The sequence below is a fragment of the Apus apus genome, chromosome 9 (genome assembly GCF_020740795.1).
Source record: "Apus apus isolate bApuApu2 chromosome 9, bApuApu2.pri.cur, whole genome shotgun sequence".
Lineage (NCBI taxonomy): Eukaryota > Metazoa > Chordata > Aves > Apodiformes > Apodidae > Apus > Apus apus.
This window is the reverse complement of record NC_067290.1, coordinates 4,396,268-4,422,617: the sequence shown is the minus strand read 5'-3', so window position 1 is coordinate 4,422,617 and position 26,350 is coordinate 4,396,268. Positions and strand designations below refer to the sequence as shown.

The following is a 26,350-nucleotide window of genomic DNA, read 5'->3' as shown; positions in this document are numbered from 1 at the left end:
ATGCAGTAGCAGAAGATGTGATCATCAATATTAATATTAGTTACAAATCAAGGTTAATCCCTAAGACAGGCAGAATTTCTGGGTAAAATATTTGAGTTGCTGCAATGTCACGGAATGGCAGAGTTCATCACTGCTCTCAGCAAAAGGAAGCATTCTCCTTTACTTGGAGTCCTCAGGGAGGAAAACCTCTCTCTGACTCCAGGATGCCCCAGAGATGCACAGGCACTCAGGAGTAACACAGAGCTCTGTGCCCACCAGTTCAAGCCAAGAAGTGCTGGAATACCTACAGCCCAGCTGCCTCCAAGTCCCACATGCTCCAGCTTTGTGGGCAGCAGTTGGAAGGCACCAGCCAACAGTGAGGAACTCTGCAGACACAGGGTCCCTCATGCAGGTTTGTTCCAGGCTCTCAACATAGGCTCTTAGATGATCAACATTGTGTGTGCTTTGTCACGTTAAGCACTTCAGAGCTGTTGATAGTTTGCATATTTTTGCATTGTTATTCCACAATTAAGCTGAAGACTTCCAGACCAAGCTGTCCCAAAAGCACAAAGAAATTCAGTGGTAGCCAACCTTCAATCTTGTTAATTGGTCAGAGGAAAAAAAAAAATAAACTGTTTGGGCTGATCTGTGCCAGGCAGATTAGGAAGGTGCAGTTAGCAGTTCATTTTATAAAGAGTTAAACCTTTTTCAGGATAACAAATGAATATTAAGTGACACTGGATAAAATTATACTTTCCAACAACCACTAAAGAACTGGATGTTCCAGCAAGAAGATTTCTTTTTGACATCCCCAGCATTTTGTCTGAAAACACCTGTCCTATCAAGTCACCCTTTCACCCAGAGAAGGGCCTGCAGAAGGCAAACAGATGGCTGGTGCATCCTCAACAAGAATATAGGAAAGCATGACAAGAAAGCATATGCCATGTATGTTTTCTTTCTGTTACTGTTATTAGTGCCATGCAAATCATCTGCCTGGGGCTCTTTTAAACATCTTCTAGTCATTCAGTCAATCGTCTCACAGAATAATGAATTCAGTACTATGAATCAGCTGCATACATTTTACAACTTCTTTTAGGTTTTATGCCACATATGGAAATCCATTGGACATGGCACATTGGTGCACTTCCAGAGAGTGATTCTTGGCTTTGTCTGAGGATGTTCCTCTCCTCTGCTCTCAATGCTTGTGGTTAGGACCTCTGTTTCCACTGAGGAGTAGGAGCAGGACATGCTGACTATGTCTGGTGCTGTGCTGTACAGCAGGGAAACTGCCTCATGTTCTTGGAAGTGAGCCCTGTGTTACACAACTGCAGTTCAGAGGTTACAAAGGCAATGGCTTTGCTGGCAGACTCAACACTTCAAAGCAGTGGCAACAATTGTTGGATCAAACAGAGAGGAAAGAAGCTGTCTGTGGGTCCCCAAAGCAAACTGGAGTCTCAAAAGCCAAAACAGGATCCAGAAGAATCTTACTGAGGAACAATGAGAAAAAAACTGCTCAATTACGTGGAACAAAAGCCTGAATCCTCAAGAAGCTCTCCAAGTTGCTTCCACATCCATTCAATATTTTCTCTAGCACATATGGAACGAGCCTCAGCCAACTTCCTCCCCCAGACATTCCTGTTTCTGACTATCCTTAGAAAGAAGCAAGACAGTTAATTCAACAAACCTAATTCATACATACTGCAGCAGAATTCCTCAAAAGTTGCCTTTTAAGAACCTGTTTGCTACAAAATTAAAGCTAATGAGGCTCCTTGAAGAGGTTAAACCCCTCCCATTTCAACCTCAACACCTTAAATCTCAGACAACTCTTCGAAACTGAGGATTTTCAATTCACATTCTGCCAAGGATTTGCTGAGGGTAACTGTCCTCCTTGTCTCCTCCAGGCCTGTCCAGTCAGCAACATAGATGGTGGGTGTTCATCTCTGCTATTTCAGTGAGGGACTCACCATTTTAGCTCACATTATCACTGAAATGGGTTGATTCTGAAGTGGAAGGGCCAGGACATGCTTTACTTTTGTTGACTTGCCAGAACTCATCTGTTGGTGCCTCTAGGCCCTGATGTGCAAAGCCAGTTGGGAACTCAACTCTGCTGAAATATGGGGCTAAATACTACCTGAGTTTAAACTCCTGCATAAACTTCACTTGTTTAAATGGCATTTATGCCCTAGTTCATAGGGTGTGCTAAGGGCCTCAGCCACTTATGGGTATTTAATTGAGAATTGAGATAGAACTCTGCAGACAACTACCAACGCTTTGATATCGTTTGTTTGTTTTACAAACAATCTTGCAGTTAGCACAATTCCACCTGAGAAGGAGAATGTGAGCTGGAAATGTCAAGAAACATAATGATTTTCATTATTTTTAGAAACTGTGTTCACAGCAGTGAGTTCTTTTTTAAAACCTTGATGGCCATTATTTACAAGAGCATTATAAAGGGTAAATTTCAGATCACAGCAACCTGTACGTTAATTGCCAAGAGTTCAGTTTAAGATGTGGTTTGAAGGCCTCTTATATAGATTTTGGAAGAGAAGACTACATCCTAAAAGGTGAAGCCAAGTTTCTCCTAGCGTGTTGTAGAGGTACAACACTCTCCTGCTCTGAGTTCATGGCAATAAAAGCAGCAAGGAAAAAAGAAATACAAATGCCTTAAATTCTGAAAAGCAATCTCTGACTCCCATTTCGTGTGGCAGACTGTCACATCATAGTCAATCCCAACCACTGAATTTCTATGTCCATTAAGCAACAGCCCTTGTGGCAGCACATATTTTCTACTCCTCTCTGTCCTGAAACCCCACAATTTTCCATTTGTATGACACTTTTCTGCCTCTTCATTATATTCCCAGGAAGAAATGCTGACAGATTAGCATCGCATCCAAAGCAGAAACTGGCGTGATCTCAGACTCACGCGATTTACAACAACTGCTAAGCAAATTAGGATACTTTTTTTAGCTCCTACTCTTCCTTTTTAAAAATAAATCTGAAGAAAATACAATCTGAAAGGCCTAACAGGGCTCACATTTACAGATGGCAGCAGCGGGTCATAAACAACATCTCTTTTTGGTACTATTTATGAGAGCTAAGTAAACTGAACATATTATGAGCCATTTATAACGTTCCTCAGCAGAACAGTCAGCCAAGAGACGGAGCTGAAAGTCTGTTGTAACAAAAGGTATCAAAGTGAGGAGGAGAACAGTATCTTCTATAATTACTATGCCAGTTATAAAACAAGCACAGTACAGCAGATGGATCTAACACGAGATCACTACTAAATAAAACACTGGCTCGAAAGCCAAGGAAAGAACATTCAAGATTTCAATGAACTTCATGAAAGTGTACAAAGGCAGCAAACATAGCTCAGCTAACCTAGAAGTTACTTGCAACTCAATGATCAAACCCCACCTGATTCTTCGTGCCTGTTGATCATCCTTTCTGCAGTAAAAAAACTTTCAAGGTATTAAGCAAGGCTCACACAAATGACAGGACTGCTGAGCACACTGATGGCACAGGATCCTGACCACATAACATTGACAGAAAAAGATTTAAAATTCAAAACAAAACCAAACCCAAACCCTAAAAAAATATCAATTTGCAGAGCTTTTTCACTTACCACTTCATAAACTTTACAGTTCTTCATCAGAAACACACTATAATTCACCTTTTTTTGGCAGCTTCATAGTTGTAGGACATTGCCTGACAAAATATGAGCCAAGTTACAATGTAAAATAGGGTTTCTTTTCATTCTTAGAAGTTTTGAAAAAAATATGGTCAGAAGTAAGGAATTAATTAAAGTGAATTAGGCTGCACCACAGAATATGAGACTGCAGTGCCCATGCTTTAGAGCAGGGCTCCAGCTCCCGGTGATTTTGGAAGCTGTAAGAAAGGATGCCACCACTAATGAGACATTTTGAATAACTTTTTTTTTTTTCTTGTCAACTTGCAGCATTTTTTAAATTAAACTTTTCTGTAAAATGTAATTTGGGTACTAACTATATAATATTTTCTTTAGCTGGAGACTCAACCCTTCAAAGACACACTTCAAAAGCTTGAGCCACCTAATAATCTCTCTAAGATCATTTAAACTACACTATGACATGCACGAGGAGAGGGCAAGCAGTAGTAACAACAGGAGATACAAATTCAGAACCAACGTATAATAATACAGTATAATTTCAAAGTAAAAAGGCATTGAGCATCATAAAAGATTCACTCCTAAAGTATCTAAGCACTTTTTCAGTGACCCAGTCGTACCCCTAAAGACTCACACTGCATCAGACAAATCCTTTTGCAGGTGGAAATACAAACCATTCACCAGTGACTCCCTCCAGTTCCTGGACTCCCAGCAGGTGAGCTGAAGTATCAGGAAAGCATGTGAGTAGGGCCTGGTAAAACTACACAGTGTTCAAAAGTTATTAAAAGAAAAAAAAAAATAATCTATTTAAGGTAAAGAGTTTTGTAATCCTTAAGTTAACAGTCATTACACATTTCAAGAAGTACGAGATGGGAGACATCTGGTCCTGGTGATACACATATAGATGTATTTATACGTGTGCATATGTACACACAAATAAATACATATATATATATGGCACCAACAATCCCAACATGGGTAATAAAGGAGTTGCTGCCTTGTCTTGGATTTACATCGTTGCACTGCTGATGTGTTTTCCAGGACCAGTGATACAAACTCCAGACACAGCAACAAGCCCTGCTTCACCTAAACCCTTCGTTTCTGGTTTTTAGGAAGACAATTTTACATTGGAAAATTGGGAAATTATTGATATATATATTTAATGGATGATTAATACATAGTTAATGAATGGTTGGCCCTTGGAGACTGTAACCTACAGTTTACTAATTTAGACAAGGATGAGTAAGTAACGTTAAGGTGTGGCTCCTCCTTTATCTTATCACTACACTCATATGTATGCTTTGTATGGAAAACTTTATTTGATAATAAAAATAGCATTCACAGACTTTCTCCTTCTTTGTTGCTACATCATATACATAGTGTCTGTTCCGAGGAAAGAAGCTTGTACTGGGCAAGTCCACATCTACTCATACTAGTGTCATGTATAAACCCAGTAAGTCAAATAAAGCTATGAACAATGTAGTATTTATATATGCATAGTGTTTTATAAAAAAGACTGGCCCACATACTGCTTTTCATCAACACAGAAAAGAGCCTTATGTCTATAGCACGTTGCAAGAAATGATGACTGAAGAACATAGACTGCATACAAGTGCTTAATAATACATAAGCAGGCCCACCATGAAGAAATTATACTCAAACCAACAAAAGCTTTAGAATTTCTTATATAGTCTCCCATTTTAAAACAGCTTTACATACCTGATTCAGTTTACATTAAAATACATCCCCTGAATCAATTTGTTCCATTTTTCAGAAATATAAACACTTAATCACATTCCTCACAGCTAAATTTTGTCATAAATCCTCTTTTATACAAGAAAAAGGCAACAGTTTTGTTGTGTTTGTTTGTTTTGTTTTTTCCAACAGGATCTATTAATTACAATTTAAACTGTACACACAATGAGTGGCCATCTTCTTTCTTGGTTTTGTTTTTACAGTACCATGGCAACAACAGTGATAGACTTGCAATGTTTTTGTGTTCATATGGAAAATGTGAAACAGTATACATGTACACACCAATGCACTGTAAAAAGCAGCAGTTTACTTTAGTGGTCCAACAGTAACGGCAAACATTTTGGCTCAGCTAGGCAGTAATCCATTAAAATCTTATACCAATACCACAGCAGACTTACCACACAACTTGCAAATTTAAAAATACAACTTAGAAACTTGCAGGTTTTCCCTTCTGCTGCTGTTCTCAGATTCAAATTTACAGCATATAACCAGTATGGATAGGCTTCTACAACCAGGTTGTCCCAGTGATTGCCTCTCTGTGTTTTTCCTTTGATACATTTTTTCCCTTTTTATTTTTTTTTTTCCATCTTTTTTAAAATTTATTTTGTTCCCCAGCAAGTGCACTCCCTTTGTCTCAGCAAGGATGAACCAGTAAAATCAAAAAAACTTAAATACAGAGCTAGGAGAGAGCTTTTTTGGAATTTGGCAAAGTAAGAAAAGCCCACTGGTTTGGCCTGAGCAGAAGGAATACACCTACTCCAAGAGGGAGGACTGTGCTCCCACCACATTGTGCCTTGTCCCAGGATCCCAATCCCTTCCCTTGCTTCAAAGCAGACAAACAATCCCATGCATGCTCGGGTTGCTGTCCATATACATCTAGAAGATGAGCAAGGCTGCAGCGGCTGCCTTAATGAAACATCATTAAATGTTGCTGAGGCTAATGAGAGATCAACAGTCTAGGTTAGTGTGTGACACAGGCATGGTGGTGACCAGTCCTTCTGCCTCTGTGCATCCTGTAGAGGGGGCCTGAAAGTAGAAACTGTTCACGGAACAAACTAGAAATTCCTTATCGTAAATCATCTTGTGCTGTGTGGGTTTGTATTTTTTTTTTTTCTTTCTCTCTTTAATTATTTATTATTAGTATAAATATCCTTCATTGAAACAGTAGTCTCTTCAAACAGTTCTTGCAATTTTAGGAACATCTGTCTCTTTCTTTTTTAATTCTTTCAGCAGGAGCGCTCCACTCCTACTGAGATGAACAATTTTCTTCCTTCCCCACCCCCAAACCCTTAAAAAATGTTCTACATACAGTGTAGCAGTGAGTCACTAGAGAACAGTCTGGATCAAATTATTCAAACTTGGTCATAAAATCCTTTGCCTATATTATATTACTGGCTACCCCCATTTACTATATTGAGGAGGGGGGGGGGAAGTAGCCCATTAAAGGAATTATTCTTAAGAAATCTACAAAGAATGTAGAAACAAAATTTTATAATCCTTTAGGACCAACATTTGGCAAGTAATTAAAAAAAAAAAAGAATACACTGAAAAATACTTTCTTTAATATTATACATCAGGCACAACACTTTTTTGTTTTTGTTTGTTTCTTTGTTTGTTATAAGATTTCATCTGCATAAAAGGTTTGTAGGATCAGCAGGTGCCGGATGTCTCCTCGCCTGCGAAAGCCAGATGGTTTCAGCTCCCGTGGCGTGGGGAAGGCGGCGGGGACCCCGGAGGACCCCTCAGATGCTGAGGTCGGTGCTGCACTCCTTGTACGGCCGCCTGCGCTGCTGCTGCTCGGGCCTGCGGCTCGGCTCGTGCTTCCAGCTGGGATCTTCCCTCTCCCGGTGGCCGGCTCGCTCCTCCCGGAGCCGCCTGTCGGGCGACCTCTCCCTCCGCCGGTCGGACGACTTGGCCCTCCGGTCGAGGGAGCTCTCCCTTCTCCTCTCAGGTGACCTCCTCGGCTCTGTCAGTCTCTCCAGCGACCGCCGGCGGCGGCTGGGCGAGCGCTCCCTGCGCCTCTCGGGGGAGAGGTCCCTCCTCCTCTCGTGTCGTTCCCGCCTCTCCAAAGTGTTGTCAGCGCTCCTGGTCCCTTCCCGCCGCTTTTCGGGAGACCTCCTCTTCTGCCCGTTCACCACCACCGCCCTCTCCGGCTGCCTCTCTCGCCTCTTCTCCGGCGACCTCTCCGTCCTCCTGCCTGGCACGTGGTCGTTGGTTTTAGAAGTCCCATTCCAAGTGTGGTGTTCGTTGGGATGTCTGCTAAACTCTCTGCTGCCTTTTAGGTCTCTAACGTAAGTCCGCTTGTCCCCATGTTGTGATGATTTGTGAAGGTCTGGTGGATAACTGGACTCCGATGATGGGTGCTGCCGTCGGTCGGATGGCGCGGGTTTCATTTCCGATACATTTTGTGAACCTGTGGCGGGACTGTTCCTGTCACTGCTGGGGTCTGAAAGAAAATAACAGCAAAGCGTTTGGTACCGATGCCTTCCACGGCGCCGTGACACCACTTAGCACTCTTCAGACTTCATTAGTGACAAAAACAAACAACTGGTAAAGCAGTCAGTGAAGCCTAACCGAAGCTTTTGGTTAATTTAACTGTCAACAACGAGAGTTAGGGGTTAGTACTGGTGCTGCTCTGGTCATTAGCCGTGTTTTGGTCCAAGCGGATATGATCTTTATGCTCCTCTTGTCATGGGGCATTTTACATTTTCCCCAAGCCCAATTCATCATGTTTGGGTTATACTACTTTCTTTCCAGTGGGGGGAAGAAAATATTGTAGTTCGGGTTGTTGGCTGTTTTTTTAAGTCTCCAATAAAGGGGCCTTTTAGGAAAGAATATTTTTCTTCGGGATCTTTTGAAAGAACTCCCTGCCAAGTGTGGGAGGCCTTGTTTCAAATAGCAGAAAATGCACAGATAATAGAATTGATTATTAAGTTTTCACCTCATAAAATAACATTTTGAAGGTGTGAGAATTAGACTGTAATAACGCAATTTCCATTTATTAAGACGTTACTTAATCTCACTTAGTTCCACCATGTTATGAAAAGTCCTAGGGCAGATTTTGGTTTTGCCACAATGATTCGAACAACGATGACAGAAGTTATGATTTATTGTTTTTTAATATCAAAGCAATGGAAAGGTATTATCATATGTATAAATATGATATTATAATATGGTTTGGATTAAAACCTCATCTCCAATTCATTATTTTTGAGGTAGCATTTCAGGTAAAATACAGCCAAGCTACCTCTATGATACAAACTGCAGAGCAGAAGAAACAGTCCCAAAACTAAAAACCAACCCTGTCCTGTAGCTAAGCTACAATTACTCATTTGTAACGGATGTTTATGAATGATTAATTATAGACATGTCAAACACTAAAGTAGCTGTGCTGACTTAATGTGAGCAGTGCTTTTATTTGCTTATTGTTTACTTTTTAAAAGTAACTTGTGCGGGCAGCTCAGCTGGTGTCAGCTACGCTTCCTGCAGGCTTCCTGCCGCTCGCTTCGAGACACCCACCTCAAGGTGGACTCTCCTGAAAACCCTCACAAACACTGTGGGGACAGATTTTTTTTTTTTCCCCTGTTTTTCTTCTTTTTATCCTCCCTCCCCCCAGCCAAACACTCTACCATCCTCATTCCTCCTGCCACCACGCAAAGTGCCTCCCATCAGATGGCATTTCCATTCCTTAGCTTGGGGAGGTCGGCGTGTGCACGGGCCATGACTTTTGTGACTTCCAGGTGAACCCCATGTTGCGACTCACGCGTGGGTATTTTTGTTTATTAGCATTTTCAGGCAGCAGCTGGGGACCACACTGCTTTTCCGTAGCTGTAAGCACGTGGCTTGTGGCCACCTGGCTACCACACAAGGTACAAGCAAGGTTTAAAGGTGTCCTGTGGTGTACTTACAATTCAGGGGACGCAGGGTGCTCGGAATGAATTGCTGTACATATAAAATATAGCGAAGCGGAAAGCAATGTGAGGGAATTAGGCCACAGCACAAAAACACCTAATATTGATTTTAGCTACAAACCGTAGTTTGATTATGGCCCATAAGGTAGAAGCAAGACTCCCCGAGCTTGTCATTTCTCATACATGCAGCGATATTAGGAGGTATCATCGCTGAGGAAGGAAGAGCCCAGCACCAAGAAAAGTAGGAGAAAGAGAAAGAGAAAAGTAGAAAATTTAGATTCCCTATAATAAAGATGAAAGAAAGAAAAATCTTCATATTTTATCTTAGAATAAAGAAAGTTTATTTTTCCAGATTGTCTAGGCTTCACCCAAATATAAGGCTGCAAAGACAGCAGTTGTTATTATAGTGACATAAAGAGACATCTAAGAGGTGATTCAATAACCCAGACAACGAGAGCATCCATTCTAAAAGACAGCTGGAACAGCGACACAGAATGTCATAGAAAAAACATTAACAATCAAACAACAACAAAAAATAAAGTCCACCAGAGACCACAACATTAAAAATAAGTACAAAACTCATTACAAAAATATACAGCCTCGTAGAGAAGCACGTTCCAATCGAGTCAGAAAAATATTGGAACTTAACATTATTAGAGGAACCATTTGCGACTGCAGCGAACAGAATGAGGAGAGGAAGGAGTCCCAAATGTTACAAGGATATTCTTTACAGTAGTGCAACCCCTGTATGTTAAATCCTTGCTTGGAGAATGAATGTTTAGTGGTTTAGCATTAGCCAAAAGAAAATTGGTGGTGGATTTCCATCCTCAGTGCAACAGACATATGCTTTGAGAAGTGAAGCACTTAATTTACAGGGTATTTATGCAGTCTAGCATATGATACAGTACTGTACATCCAGAGGAGTATAGGAAAAGACAAAGGTAGAAAGAACATTACAGAATTTCAGTGCCATCATTGAACCTTCTGGTGTGCTATTTATATTACAGAAGTGTAAACCCACAATTTCCCTTTCATATTGTTAAACACTTCAGTTGTTTGTTGGTTATACTCTGAATTTTAAGGTAATTTTAAATTAAATAACAAGCAGAGTGAGCAGAAACTCTCAAACCTGGTACAGTAAATGAAAAGAAAACCTGGTTCATAAATTGTGCAGGAGGGTTTTGTTTCTGATTTTAGGACATGGAGCGAATGATAAACACAGAACTTACTGACACAGAAATAACCCAAATACGGGGAGAAAAGTATAAAGGACATCCCTTCAATTATCAGTTTCTATAGAAACCTCAAAGACCTTTGGTTGGGAGTAGCCCTCCATCGAGGGCACAATATTTGACAATTATCTCAAATAAATAAGACATAATTATAATATTAAATAGTGTGCTAAGTTAAGCCACCCTGCAATCCAACCTCCAGGGGAAGAAAAGGAAATCTAATGCAATTCCTAGTGAGAAACAAGGACTGAATGTTTCCCCCAAGACAGACACAAGAGCACCTTTTCGTAACCTCCTCACCTTTTCAGACCTTACAAATTAACTAGTTGAAACCAGCAGAAAGTTTAAGGGGGAAGAAAAGGGCTCAGGAGGCCAAATAAATATATTTTTTTGCAGTAAATATTTTTTTTTCTTTTTCTTAAATAACTTTATAAATATTTACATCAATATTAAGGGAAGGCAAAAATCTCATAAGCCATTTGGGCATTCATGTCTATGGATACAGACAGGAACTAAGAGAAAAACCTAACCAAAAAAAAAATCACTGCTTCAGAATAGTAACTCAGGATGCCAGTTTTTTGCATTGATTAGAAGTAGAGACCTATTTGAAACAACAATTCAGCCACTGAGAAACAGTTTGGCACAGTTCAATGACATTCCTTGTTTGGCTGGACAAGATAATAAGGTTTGTTTTGTTTTGTTTTCCTCTCTGATCACCAAAAATACTGCTATGATGATCTTGCCTTACACTGCGCCCCAAGTCCATGGAAGCAAGCAAAGGATGAAATGTGTAGAAAATTCAGCACAAGCGAGGCAATTAACCATGTGTTGCAAAGGTTGGTAAGACACTGGTGAGAAAGGAAAATAAAAAAGAATTCCCGCTTCCGATCTTGAGACAAATCATTCATGGAGTGATGCCAGGGAAGAAAGGAATGTTTTCATAGTTTGACCCACCATATTCTGGGACAGAGCCATCTCCACGTTTCAGAAACAGGCGGACCCTGCGGCCACCATTTTTAATCAGTTCGATGGCCCGAGCGTGCTTCATGTTCTTCGTGGTTTCTCCATTGATCTCTAAGATTTCATCACCGATCTGTCAATGCAATAAAGGAGTCTAAGATTAGAAACAAGCCCCCTGGAGGGTCACCACCAGAATGCCACGAGGCCACAGCCAAAGCAAGGTGTAGTATGAAGGGGCCTGGGAGACATGAAGACGACAAGGAAAGCTTGAGGTATCAAAATATGTCATTGCTGTCTGTAAAACCACCTTGCATTATTGTATTGCTCAATACCTAGAGCTGTGTTAGAACTGGAGTTATTTTATTCTATTTCAATTATTTTTCAAGTCTTTGGTTAAAGTGGGTTTTTGTTTCACACTCTGCTGTAACTGGGATGTTCACATAGCCTTTTGAGGTCCATTTCTTGCTTGGATACCATTTCTTGCTTGGATATAGATGCCTACTATCAACCAGTAAACCTGCTTTTTAAAATATAATAATTTATCAGGATAGGACAACAGCTTGGAAGAGCCTGTCAAAGCAATGGCTTCCACAGGACAGCGCTGATTTATTTTCATCAGTGAAAATTTTGAACCTATAAATCTACCCCTAGCAAAAGAATTTCTAAAACACCCTTCACATGATATATCTGGAGAAGAAAAAGACATACCTGGCTATCATGCATTGTCTAAGAGAGGAGCAAGGACTACAGAAAACCTGGCAATTTAATTTTTCTGTAGGCATTTTAAAGAATACATCCTTCTTAGTATGTTTCTTGTTTAGCTGATTTGTGAAGTTAACAGTTAACACTAAAAAAAAAGCTACATTCTAATTTTGTAACCTATGGGTCAATATACACTCTCCCCACTCTGCCCACCGGCAGGGAAGAGGGTAAGTGGAACACATTGGTTCTCTACTCACAGCTGCAGCTTTGAAAGAGCTGGAGAGAGATTGCAGCTATTACATTTTCATTGCTACACATATCTTTGTTAGGCTTTAAGTCAGATTATGTATTAGATTTTGGAAAGCTGGGTTGGAGCAAGGGGGTGAAATATCCCAATGCACACCCACTGCTGCAGACTGCACGCCGAGAGTGACAGAAGCCATTAACAGAAGTAAATAGGAACCACTGCTCCTTTCAGTTAACATTCGTTTTCCTCTTAGCTGGCACAGCAGAAGGTGTGCCTGCAAGGGAGAGGCAGGGAAGTCAGCTTCTTGCAAAGCAGCATGCTTTTTAAAAATCAGCTTGTGCATACCCTCATCTTCCCACATCTCTCTGCTGGACCATCCTCAGCTAGCCGCAACACGTACAGATCCATGTTGTACTCCCGGCCACCTCGCAGGCTGAAGCCAAACCCTTTGGCTCCTCTTTCCAGCTCAACAGTGTAAAAGTCTTGGTCCTGCTGGAGGGAAGATAGGCACAGCAGAAAAGAAAGTTAAATGCTGCTCTGCTCTCATTTTGAAATCATTTTTGTTACTCATAATTAAAAAAGAGAAAATCAGTTGAGTACTCCCACACAGACTAGGATTTCCTGCAACCTGGAGTTCTGGTGGTGGCCTGCAAAGGGCTGTTTAGATGAATGAGCCTGGCCACGTCCCACGTGTTTTTAGGCACCTCTGTTATACAAACCTCCTGCGCCCAGGGCAGAAAGGAACATTTCTGGAGGGGCCTGGTGTTCTGCAAAGGAAGGCCAGGACAACCTCACTTCCAGCGCCAGGCTTTACTTAAACCTCTAATGGTGCCTGGGACAAGCTATGATACGGTGCTGGCTTTTTCCTTTTTGTCACCACCTCATCTATTGCTCTGCAAGAAGCTCAGAAGCTTGTGCATTATTTGTCACAAATGCTGCTAACATAGGGAAGTTTTGAAATCCCTGATGGAAGAGGTTACTTCTGGAATGGCCAGTGGCAAGGAAAGTTTACAGTGAGAGAATCTCTCTAATAAGATGCCGTCTGCAAAAGCTGGAACACTCCAGCTATTGCTGCTTATTAACCTTTCCTCTTTTTTCTTCTCTGAATTTATCATTTGCACACAAAAGTACTTTCTCAACAGGCTCCTTGAAATATACAATTAAATAAACAAACAAATTATTACTGTCATTAAAATGTCAGGGTTTGTTTCTTTTTTTTTCCTCTCCCTAAAATTCTTGTTTTGAATGTGCTGGGACTGTTTCTCAGCTGAAAAACCCAGCAACACACATTAAGAAATTAATCAGCAAATTCTTCTTTCCTCTGCAAGCAGGCTGAGGGGAAACAGTTTCCCAGTAGGAATTTTCAAAGTAAATATTTTAACACAGCCCTCAAGCAGATTGGAAGCAAAAGTCTGGAGCAAACAAGCAATTAGAAAGGTTCTCCTTACCTGGGCTGCTTGGGGTGGTTTGAAATCAAACTGAGATTCCTGCTTTGGTTTGGTGTTGTTCCTGCTGTAATAGATGAGAGAAAGAGGGAGAGAGGAAAAACACAGCTCATGGGATGTGAAGATGATCAAGAAGCAACCAAAGAGAGAGCACATCAACGTGTTCTCCTCAAGGAAAACAATCTGACCTGGTCTCCTGGGGTATTTGCTGAGGAGTATGTGTGGTTGTAATTGTAGCAATTTTTTCTGCATTGGTCAATAAAGTAGCATTGGAGGATTCTGCAAAATAAATTATTTTTCATTATGAGGGAAGACCATTTGCTATTCACTGATAAAACAAAAGTTTTACACAGGCATTTTACTGGAGAGCATCGTTATGTTGTTTTTAAAGAGCCCTGGATGGGCTCAAATTTCTTAAATCCAGAAATTAACAGGAAAAAGTCTAAGCTAAGTCACAGTAATTATGTAGATGAAATGTACAGCATCTCACTTGCAGAGAAATTTGAGTTGCACATTGAAACTTCATGTGACACATCCCTCATGGCTCAGCTTTTTTCTGGTGTTTGCCATCAGATGTACCAAATTACTTTGCAAACTGTTTTGCTTCTTTGTAAGAACAAAACTTCTAAATACCCTGTACCAAGTAAAAAATACTGTCCCATAGCTCCTGCTGCTGTATCCTACACTCTTGAAATAATCAAGTCTTTAGTGTAGGCATCATTTTTAGCTTAATCATCATCACCACAACAAAAGTTACATAGTTAATTAGCACCAGAAACTGCCACAGCTACCCATCATCAATAGTGATGTATACAATATATTATATTTAAATATAGTATATTGATACCATAAATACACAAACTGGGTGAGGGGGGTGGGGCTGGTGACCAAATACATCAGCACTTTCATTAATCTCAAGAAAAACCCAAGACCACTCAACTGTTGTCTAATGACATGAATTCCAATTATTAAAGTCTCCAAATATGGAATGTCAGCTGGATTAGTTTTATAGAGGCAATAACTATTCCATGGATTATAAGCTTATCAGTGCTTCCTCCATCAGAAACTGCAATCTTCAGTAGGATTGAGAAGTGGCTTTGATTTAATACCTCACAAGGTGATACTGAATGTGGATAAAACCCAAGCTCCATCTCTGAAATACAACCCACTGCCACAGCACTCCAAGCTGCATGCAGGGACGTGGAACTGCCTGTTCCCAGTGCACCAACAGCTCAGGCTACCATTTACAAAAGGGCTCACCAAGAGGATACAGAGAGGAAAATTAACTACAAAACCCTATTTATGCCACGGTGAAGGGCTCTCAGCTCAACATCAGCTTTTACAAATGCCCTATTTCTCTAAGCACAGGAGGTAGCTCCAGGAGAGGTCCTCTCCCTTGCTTCACAAAACTGGGGAGGGAGTTGCTGCAGGCACAACTGAAACAGAGCTATCCTGTTGTCCCTCACAGCATGGCATGGCAAAATGGTCCCTTTGTCATCTTGGAGCTCAGTAAGACTTCAATAAGACCAGAGTTAACCCAGAACCATTTAAAATTCTGCCAAAAATTAATGTCACACAACTTGTTTCTTGACTGAATTTATCTAGTTCCAATCCCACATAAAAAAATATGCCACCATCAGACATCTGGATCTCCAACATAAAATTACAATGCCTACCTTGCCCTTGTTTGCCTCTTATGCTGCAGGCATTTGGTAATTAATTTTACTGACTATGGAGAAATCAGCCATTATTAAACAGAGTCCAACTGCAATACAAAATTGCAGAAAAGGGAGGGGGTTTGCCTGCATTAAGGAGAGGTGGTAGGCACAGGCTCACTTTGTCCTGGGAACCTGTCTTCTTTCACAGACCTATTGTGGACATGTGAAGATGAGGCAAAGCTCATTTCTTTCTGTGTATGTCAAGGGAAACTCAGGAAAAGGGAAAAAGAAGAACCATTTCAGCAGATGAGTGCATCAAGAACACAGCTCCTTTGCCTGCAGTACTGTGCCCAAGTTAACAAACTCTCAAACCCTCAGCATATAGAGCTGTAACATCTTCCAAACCAGAGCTGGCTTGTGTCTAGTGGCTTACAGAGTAAGAAAGGCTCCTCAGTCTGCCTGCACCTCTCAGGATAGACATGACCACAACATGCCCTCGTGAGGATGTGCTACAGCTGGCTTGTGTGACAAGTCGTCCCTCTGTCTGGTTACACTGTTGGATTTTAAGAAATAATTCTGTGTATTTTGTAAAGATAACATGATGCTGAAATTTGTCTTCAACATAAAAAGGCCCTAAAACATAGTTAAGTGTTCTGTATTCATCCAGAACAAAAGCCTCTGACAACCTCCATAAATATTTGGAGGTCAGATGAAGACGGGCTTCAAAGAGAATGCAAGATTCCTACCCCTTTGGTAGGTTACACTAAGAATACCAAGTAGAAGACCAACACATCTTGGTCCAGATGTATCTTCATGCCACTGCACTGCATCTATCTTCAGCCCACCCTATCCCATGACTCAGGAGTTGTGCATAATTTTGCTAGTGTTTTAAACAGAGTTTCAGGATGCATGCCAGTCATCATGCAAAACTGGAACAGAACACAAATACACAAGAAAAACATCTCTATAAGAATTACAATTGCATGTTCTAAATCCTAAATATTTCTTTGACTGCCCTGTTCTGTCCTGGAACACTCAGACCTCAATTAAATACTTAATCTAAGCTTGTCATTTTTCAGCTCTCTGTATCCTTGCATCAGCTGGTAGCATGTTAAAGCACCATCACTGCATTGCAAATGCATTCCTGCAATGGTCATTGGCAGCCAGATGCAAGACTTATTACACAGCAGAAACCCTTGGTGTTTTTAATAATGTTAGAAGAGAGTAGCAGTGTGAGTTTATTGTGAGTCTTCTGATGAGCCGTAGTTTCATGTTTATCTGAGAAGCATCGTTTCTGATTTATTCTTCCTCTCCCCCACCCTTTAAGAGCACGGTTAGACCATCTATATTAACCCAAAAAAACACCCCAAAACAAACAAAAAAAACCAAACCAGAAAACAACAAATTAACAAAAGCATCCAAAGACAGCAAAGAGAAAACAACGGTGAGAACAGTTTCTTAAATCTCAATTTTTTTTGAGCCTCTCAGCAATGTTGAGTGTCTGGTCTTACTGGGTTTTAGAAATGAAATGCAGGTCATTCTATGCAGAGCTGGCAATCTGGCCTGCATTGTGATGAGAGAAGAGGTGACTCCTTTCCTAAATGACAGCTTTTCACCTTTTCTAGTAATACCTGATGCCAGTCTCAGGTACAGATCTCCCTTCTAACCTAAACAATTTAACATGGGATTTTGTATGCATATTTGCACAAATAAGACTAGCTGAGCATTCATGTCAGGAGGCTACGTTATTCTTAAAAAAAAATCTTAAACCATTCAGAAGGTATTTATGTCTTAGCTATTTCTGTTTTTTAAAGAGATTTATTTGTTTCTTTATTCAAAGATTCACTTTCTTTGATTTTGATCAGATACCAAAATACAGGTAATGAACAATTCTCTCAGTGTACCTTTCTAAACTGGCACTCACAGCCCTGCTCAGATGTTAGCCTAATTCACAGCCATTTTATTATTCATGAACACTCAATTTGCTGGAAACAGCAAAGGATCATATACCATTTGACCTGGTAGCTACTAAACAGCAGGAAAATAAAGCCTTTATGCAAAACAGAGAATCATAAATAGAAATAATTTATAACTAGATCATTTCTCATCCTGGCCTATTTTTATCCTATAACTAAACAGCAAAATCGTGCTCTGTGGGGTAACCAAATCCATATTTCAGGGTTAGAAAGTACACAAGTTAGCAACTACCAAGTGCTTCTCACTGCAAATCACACCATGTAACTTCTTAATTCTGCTTTGTAGAGACCCGGTTCAATTCAGCCATACTTTCTCAACCTTTCTTTCAAACTTTATCACACCTTCCCTATGCTTGACTGACGCAAATAATGCCCTCTACAACTCTAAAAAATGCTAACACTGTATCTGAGCCATCAAATCTCAGACACATGGTTCAGCTTAAAAAGAGAGCAATGTAAAAAGATTTCTGCCCAACAAGTTCTCACTATGAACCCGTCCATGGGAGAGCAGGACAATGAACAAACAACATACTTAGAAATTAGAACCACAACAATTTTAGTTTTGCTACAGAAACTTTAACATGGGTTTCTGCTCTGTTCCTATTTGGCATCACAAATAGGGATCAGTTTAATGAAACTGATCTTTAACACATATCCTTATTTTTATTAAATAGTTCAATGACCTGAAATTAGTAGCAAATGTCAGCATGTTATTAGGGATCCTGCATGTCCCCTCTGATCTGTGAGATCCTGTCTAGGGGAACACTTGCAATGATCAGCTGCAAGCACAGAACAGCTCCAGAGCCACAGCCAGTTAAGAAAGTCATTTCAAAATGTACTGAGCTTGCTCTCAAAGCAACTTACCCAGAATAAAAACAAATCTTCTTTTCAAACAGCTTAAAGCATGACAAAGTGTTTATCCCTTCCTGTGATCTCTTTACGCTCTAGCCTGCTTATGTACATACAAAGCTTCAGGAATCCCACACATTAACAAGTGATTCCCACATGTTCTAAAGCTGCATTATTAAATTAAGAATCAAAACAAAGTGCACCGAGACAGGCATCAAATTTACAGATTCTTTTAAGGAGATATGTGGAGGAACATGAGAGAAGGGAACGTTATTTTTTTCATGTAGAATCAGCACCTCCCTCTTTTAAAAAACAACTCCCATTTCTATAAAAAGAAAAGCAAAAATTCAAGCTATGGAAGACCAACCACCTCCCTCACTGCTAATTCCCAAAGCGGGGCTGGAAGCTGAGCCCTCCGTGACTCGGCAGCTCCAACGGATCCAACAAAACAAGCTCGGGAACAAAACCAAGGAGAGGGTAAGACAAGCAGGAAACATATACTTTACCATCTCCCGGAATGATGCGCAGGGTAACGGTGTTTCCCGCTTCCTTAATGAGGTTGACGATGTCTGAGTGGGACTTGTTGGTGATGGAGCACCCGTTGACGGCCAAGATCCGGTCGCCGACTTTCAGCTTGCCGCAGCGGTCGGCGGGACTCCCTTCAATTATCCGACCTATTTTGTGAGGCATGGCCACACATGCATTTCCTGCTTTCGTATTGGTTTTGGGGGGGGGGTTGTGGTTTTGGTTTTTTGTGTGTGTTTTGGTTTTGGTTTTGGTTTTTTTAATCGTTTACGTACGTGGGAATACGGTGAAGGGGAAAAGGAGAAAAAGGGTTGAAAAGGGAAAGAGAAGGTTAAGGGTTAATTAATTAATGCATCAAGCAAAAGTTATTATAGGATAGCTTTGCTGCCAGTGTTCAAAACATTGGCAATCTACTAGTACGAGTGCACAATACTTTCCTTCTGTTACAAAAAGGTGTTTTGTTAATGATTCAGAATTTCCCCCCCCCTCCTTGATTTTGGTGAATAAATGATGAGATTTTTAGAGACTGCAAGTGCACATAGCAGCCCCATCATAACCCAAAGCCTGATCTTATTTTTAAACCAAAAAGGAAATTGAAACTGCTTGTAGAAAACACAACCTGCCACCTCCATGATTACAATGGTGTCAGCATCTCTAGTCTTTCTCTGAGTCAACTGCTGTTCAAGCTTCTGCCAATGTTTTGTTCTTTCTCCATTTAGAAAGATAAAATTGTTCTAGGCCTAGGAGGGAGGGTGACTCCCTTTCTACCACAAAGACCCAATCTATCAGCGCTGCATGGGGAAGCAACATGACACAGTTTTCTTCCATTGTGAATAAAGGTGCTACCAGGGAAGGTAAAGGACCACTACAGATGGGCCAAGACTGACAAAAGTAACCTGTTTGGTGCAGGCATCCACCTTAGCCTCTGTTAACCCTTCCCCTTTTATGATCTTAGATGGCATTTGGAGGGGAGCAGGGCAGGAATAAGGACCTCTTTATTTAAATACCTCTAAAACCACAGAAAACCACTGAGATGTCTTGACAGACAGAGCAAGAGCACTTTAGGATGCATGTATTATGGAGACAAAACTTTCCTCCAGTTCCATGTAACTGTTTGGCCCAAAAACATGGGGTTATCCATAAAATGCATCATTGGGACACAGGGAATACACAACTTCACCCAGATAAATCCACTGGGCCTTTGCATGGCTTCCTTACATGGGCAAGAGGCCCCCGGGCACATAGGATGTGGTTAACACCATGAAGTATAAATGCAGAGAGGTCATCTCATATTTTGCATCCACAATACATTCACCCTCAAGATACACTTTCCCATCTGTGCTGTAGTCTTTATTTGATTAGTAGTTTTAGAGATATGCATTGCTGCACACATGACAACACTAGAAAGACCATAAAGAAGAAAAGGCTGTGAAAAGGAAAGTGATGTGAGAGAGCAAGGTTGGAAATATGTGGTAAAAACTGGGAGAAAGAAGTGTTAATATTAGTTGCAAATGGTGGGTGTTTTTATTTTTTTTCCTTCTTTTGTTTTATTGTGATGTTAGAAAGGTTCTCCTTCTAGAAACACAAAGACCCAACCAGTTCAAAGGCTGTTTTGAGGGTATGTGAAATGAGCTCCTGCTCTACTCAATGCACTGGACACGGATGGCAGAGCCCACACCAAAGCGACCAAGGTTTTAGGAACCAGTTTGGCCCATCTCTAAATGCTACCCATGAAAGAAAAGACCTACAAAGAGGGTCCAAAGCAAGCACCACGCAGCACAGGGAACACATCTCATGCAGAGTAATAGGAAAAGGCTGAATACACTTGAAAAAAATTAAAGGAAAAACAGTCACAGATCAACAGATCTCCATGAGGAGCCCCTGCACAGAAAACTTCCAGTTAGTGAGTATCTTGCGCTAAAGCAAACACAACTCTTGACAACCTCAGGTCAAGGCTTCTCTGCAGAAAAGAGTTAGAGCAGAGTCTTCATACAGTAAAAGTTATTTTACACACATTTTTGCAAATACTTTCAGAAGAGAAAAGCTCTCTCTCCAGTTTAGACAGAGGTCAGTTGAATCTAGATTACATTACACCACTGTGTTCTGGCACCAAAATACCTATTCTGGAAGCACAGCTTCCAGCAACAAGGACAGTGTGAGGTAGCCTAGCAATTGAGAACTGGCAGAACTCAACGCACTGCCTCTGTACTAGACATTTCCCCCTTAAAACCTCTGCTGCCATGACTGCCCAGAACAATGTTAGAAATGTTCTACATCAATACCAGTAAAGGAGATGATGCTACCTTGACTTATGAGCAATGGCGTTGTCAATGGGCAATGGCAGGAAATATCAGAGAAAAAGCCTGGGAAAAAAGGGGGAAAGGCCACTTCTTGTTACATACACGTGTGTTCTAGGAATATTTGAGCTGTACAGGAAGCCTGCAATGTATTTTTGCCTGCAAACCACAACCCTGCTCTGAGAGGTAGTGTGAAGATGGCCAGGGTAATTGTCCTGTCTTTCCTTTCCCCCTCCTTCTCTATCACATGTCACAGATAAACAGGGAAGGAACACCTTTTTCCCCTACAAAGTTTAAGTGGGTACTACCTCTGTCCCTTCTGGAGAAGATGGAAAGTGAAGAAAATAGCCTCTCTGAACACTTTCCCCTCCTTTTCCCCCAGGCTGTTCTGTGCATACTTCCAGAACCAGCAGAATTCTGCACACCTCTTTTGCAGCAGCACCTGGAAATGGGTGTCTGCCTAGCAGAAAGGATTGTCTTCAGAAAGAAACTGGGATCACTTCTATTACAACAGGATATTAAGTGTGACACTACATGAACTTCATTTTGCCCTTCTCTGAAGAAATTGATTTGGGAAGAGGTAGAATGGATCAAAAAACATCCTGTTTTTTTTAACAGTATTCTGCATTTCATATCTCACCATGTAAGAACTATTGATTAAAACTTTCCAGCTATCCCCATGTTCACTCCATAATGAGGATCGGAATAACCCTGATTGCCAAGGGGAAATTAATCAGTTTAAGCATTACTGCTTTAAATCAACTGGCTCAATCCCATCATCAGGAGACATCTTTCATTCCACCTGCTTCATTTCTGCATTAGCAAACAGCATCACCGGGGGATGGATCCCCAGCTGCTCTTCTGAGAGCAAACCCAAGCAAGGCATCCAGCTAGCAGGGAGAGACGGAGCTTCAAGGAGCATTTGGACTTGCCACTGGTGGCATTTTGCTCTTCAGGTTGGAATTTCTCCTGTTGCTTTTCTTAACTCAGTGCAGAACAGAACCCAGGAGGCAAACACCTATCAAGCGCTGGCCCCCCGTTAAGCTATTAGTGACATCAATCAGGGCACGCTAATTACTCTTAACAGATCCCCGCTCGCCTCCTTGCACTGCAGCCCTCAAACCTTCATCTCCCCTCCAGGCAGGTTGGAAGAACCCCAGGACTCACCGAAGGTCGTCCCTGCCTCCGGCCTGCTGACCGAGGAGACGATGACGAAGCCGAACCCTTCGTTCTCTCCGCGGCGAATCTCCACGTCGTAGGGCTGGACCACAGCGCTGACCACCCCGCTGCCCCCGCCGCCGCCGCTGCCGATGCCGCTGGTGCTGCCGCTGCCCGAGCTGACGGTGTTGAGGGAGTTCTGGCTGCCCTGAGGGGTCCGCTTCTCCTCCGTCAGCGAGGCTGGCTGGTTGCTGCTGTGGTGGGAAGAGGCTGGGGATGGGACTTCGTTCTCTGCCTTGGGAACTGGGGAGTTAGAAGAAGACTGGCTGAGCAAGCTGCATCATCAAGTACTTGACAAGCGCCATCCGCTGAGAAAAAGGTAAACTAACCAGGCAAATCATCTGCTCTAATCTGTAAGTGATGGCCAGAGTGACCAAAAGCTCTCTCTCCTTTTGGATGTCACCACCAATAGCTCTGTTTAGTGATGGCACTGACCAGACAAGCTCATCCCCTCCAGGGTCTCATCATGCAGCCAAAGCCTTTCGCTGACCAACTAGGGCAGCAGTAGGGTTGACCCAGCACGGTGCTGAGTGCTTGGATGCTTTGGCATTTTAAACCTGGATTACATTATTTCAAAGGTGACTGCTCTAGATGTCTAATCACCACTTCAACTATATACGTGCAACTGTGTATATGTGCACAAGCTGTGAGGAGAGAGCAATATCAAACACTCATCACTCAACATCTCTGTATTTTTTAACTCAATGCTATCAGTTGGGTAGCATTAATTGCCTTTGACTAATGTGTTCTTGAGTAATAATAACCACCCATATTAAAGCAAAAAAACTTCTGAACCAAGATTTGTGGATGGAAGAACCAGCAGCTATCATCTGTACAGGCTGGCACAGTCAGGAGGGAAACAATTAAACATTATTACCATTAATATTACCATTAAACAAGTGTTTAACAGCAACTGAAGCTGGAAGTCATGTTAGTTTAAAATCTGATCAGCTACCACAAGACTTGAAGGCATCTCAAAAAAAATTGCTTTGTCCACACTTTGCTTGAGTCAGGGCCAGCCACACTTACTGTCAGTCCTGGCAGATGTTTGCCTAATCTGCTGTTAAATATCTCCTCAGGCAATCTATTGGTTGCAATATCTAACTTAAATCTTCCCTCCTGCAACATAAGGCTATTATTTCTAACTCTATCTAGCAGGCATATGGAGAACATATTATTCCCTTCTTCTTTGCAGCAGCCTCTTATAGTCTTGGGGAGCTTAACACCTCCTCCCCCTTCTCTGCTTTAGGCTAAACAATCCAAATTTGTTCAGTATTTCCTTGCAGACCATGTTTTCTAGAGCTCTCCTTATTCTCACTGGTCCTCTGGACTCCCTCCAGTTGGGCTCCCTCCAACTCAAACATGTTTTTCTTGAAGTGCAGGACCATATTGCAGCTAAGCCATCATCTGCTGGGAAATCAGAAGAGTTCCCCCCTGCCTACATCCCAGCATAATGTTTTTCTTCACCTGAGTCAACCTCAGGTTAAAGCTTGTGGTCCACAAGAGCTTCCACTTCTGGTTACTCAGCCAGTTCTCCACAATCCATTTGTGCAGCTGAGAGCAGCATATTGCACTTGTCTCTACTGAGTGGCTGCCTCCACTAATCAAGTCACTTTTCCAATTTGGTGAATCAAAATAAAGTTGCAGATCTTAAAAGCAACAAGAAAATGGATGCCAAACAAAACCTAAACCCATGACGCAAAGAGAAAGAACTTTAAAATATTCTTGGAAAGCAGTATCTGTCTGCTTTTATATACTCAAAGTAAGCACTAAATATAGAGTATTCTACATATTAAAAATACACGAGTATAAACTTTCCCTTATATAAATCTCAAGACCCTTTTAGGTCAAAAATCTCTTTCTACTGGCATATAGATGAGAGGAATAACAAGGGACCAACATTCAGGAAGAGGCTTCTCTACCAAGTTATGCTGGAATTTAAAAGCCTGCAAGTCTAAGGTGAAAGAAGGGATCCTGAATAATTTATCCTAGAGTAAGTGTCCACATTTGAAAAGACTCAGAAATAGCTTGGTTTGGAGTAACAAGCCCCTGAGTGAAATACCAAGGGTTTTTATCAAGATCTCATGAATCTAAAACTTTTATGGTAATTTCCAGCCTGGAGGCTGTAAAATTGGACAGAAAATCTACACACAAAAACAACCAAAATTCAGCAGCCGTTCCCCTTCCTCCCAAAGCTCATCTCCTAAAGCTTCTCTCACTTCAGCAGCTCTTTGTAAGGAATGAGAGAGAGGCTATTAGAGGAAAGACATAACCCAGCATTTATTCCCCAACAAGAAGAAGGAAAGGAACGAGAACTGAACATTCATTTAATATTGTGCAGAAGGAGGATAAGAATACAGAGCTATTTCAGAGGTACGGTTTTAGTCTTGGCTGCTACTGTGGGCCTAATTGTCAACCTGAATGTTATTTGGTGCTCTTTAAGATAAAAGTACATCCTGCTGATACCTGAACTTGAAAACCTGTATACGTCCTTTCTTTTGAACAAGTGAGTTAAACTGAATCCCACCCTTGAGCTCCCTAAAGGGACTCACAAGAAGAGGCAGCACCTCAGTGCTACTCCCCGTTATTATGCAGAAGGTCACATGCCATTCAGAAAGGTCAAGCTCGTGGCTTCAAATTCTTTGCTATCAGGATGTTTTGGCATCACTGATCTGGGTTCCACCAGGCAGTGTTACCTCTCTCTGCATCTTTGTCTTTCTGCCAGCTTCTTTTTTATCCATTCAGACCATACGCTTGTGCAGCGTGTGCCCAAAACCTAGCATGTAGAAACCTCTGTGTTACAACAATCATGGACACCCTGCTAGAACCAGAACCAATGATGCTCACAGTTTTGCATCCTGCAGTTAGTTGACTGCATGGCACCACCTCAGCTGAAGCTTCTCCTGTGCCTGGGACATTGGCCAGCACACCCTAATGTCCTCACTCACTCTCTGCCTTTGCCTCCCCTCCTGTGGACCCTTCAGCATCTTTTCCCTCATTCCCAGCTTCAGGGTGGGTTATTAGGGAGCACAGCTATTTTGGGAAGAAAAGAGAAGACACAGGCAATCAGGCATAGTGTCTGTTGCTGCATGAGTCCACCCAAAAACACTATGTTGCAACTGAACAGTTTTCCGTTTTACCAGAAACCTTCAGGAAGCCTCGAGAAGCCAATTGAGATTGAGAGAGTCTTGACTGGAAGCAAAATATCTGAAATCTACTTGATCAAGTACAAGAAAAGACTAAAAATAGCCAAAATAATAAGAGTAGCACCACATCCCCCGAGTCTTGCCAAGTATTACACGGAGAAGCTTTTGCTCCTTAAACCGTTCGCTGAGCAGATGGAGTCAGGCAAGAAAACCCACCCCTGCAGAGTGAGAGCGCAGCCTACCTGTGTAAACCACTTTGCGCCTGACGGTCAGATTGACATGACCTTGTTTGGCTGCCTGTTGCATAAGCTGGACGACAAGCTGGTGCGATTTCCCGACCACGGGTGTCCCATCCACGCAGATCAGCTCATCGCCCGACCTCAGGCGGCCGTCGGCATCCGCAGCGCCCAGCGGGACAATGTGACCGATGTAAATCTGAGGAATTGGCACGAAGGGGAGGGAGGAAAGAAGGGAAGCAAGGGGAAAAAAAAAAAAAAAAGAAACCAGTGATAAATGAGAACCTGCTCAACAGCCAGCTGGAAGCAAGGGGCTTCCAGCTAGACCCAATCTAGTCTGCTGGTCAGGAAAGTTGCTCCTGCAAAAGCAGCTCCGTGTGAATACAGCCACAGTGTGAAATGGTGATAAATTGACATCTTGTTGCTTTAGGTGGTCCATTCACCCTAATGACAGATAGCTGTAGGAAGTGTGTTCAGCCAGACACTGACTAGAGGGAAGATGGCTAAAAGCACTGAGGGGCTTGTCAGGGAGGCTGAGATTGAGTTATCCTTTCAGTTGCCTTGAGGG

At 41.8% G+C, this 26,350-nt stretch overlaps 1 protein-coding gene across 32 annotated transcripts in view; it reads right to left on the bottom strand.

The window, feature by feature from the left end:
- Positions 1–4,920: 4,920 nt before the first annotated feature.
- Positions 4,921–26,350, bottom strand: part of MAGI1 (membrane associated guanylate kinase, WW and PDZ domain containing 1) — a 342,557-nt gene continuing 321,127 nt past the window's right edge. For 9 of the 32 annotated variants that reach the window (XM_051627240.1, XM_051627236.1, XM_051627247.1 and 6 more), the window contains 8 exons: positions 25,789–25,981; positions 22,350–22,643; positions 18,867–19,070; positions 14,066–14,156; positions 13,881–13,944; positions 12,778–12,924; positions 11,478–11,616; positions 4,921–7,826 (listed from right to left, as the gene is read on the bottom strand). In XM_051627240.1, the coding sequence (XP_051483200.1) occupies positions 7,123–7,826; positions 11,478–11,616; positions 12,778–12,924; positions 13,881–13,944; positions 14,066–14,156; positions 18,867–19,070; positions 22,350–22,643; positions 25,789–25,981 (1,836 nt within the window). In that variant the 3' untranslated portion in view covers positions 4,921–7,122. Of the gene's footprint in view, positions 7,827–9,412; positions 9,502–11,477; positions 11,617–12,777; positions 12,925–13,880; positions 13,945–14,065; positions 14,157–18,866; positions 19,071–22,349; positions 22,644–25,788; positions 25,982–26,350 lie in introns of all 32 variants that reach the window. The other 23 variants (XM_051627243.1, XM_051627248.1, XM_051627264.1 and 20 more) reach the window with 13 other exon arrangements.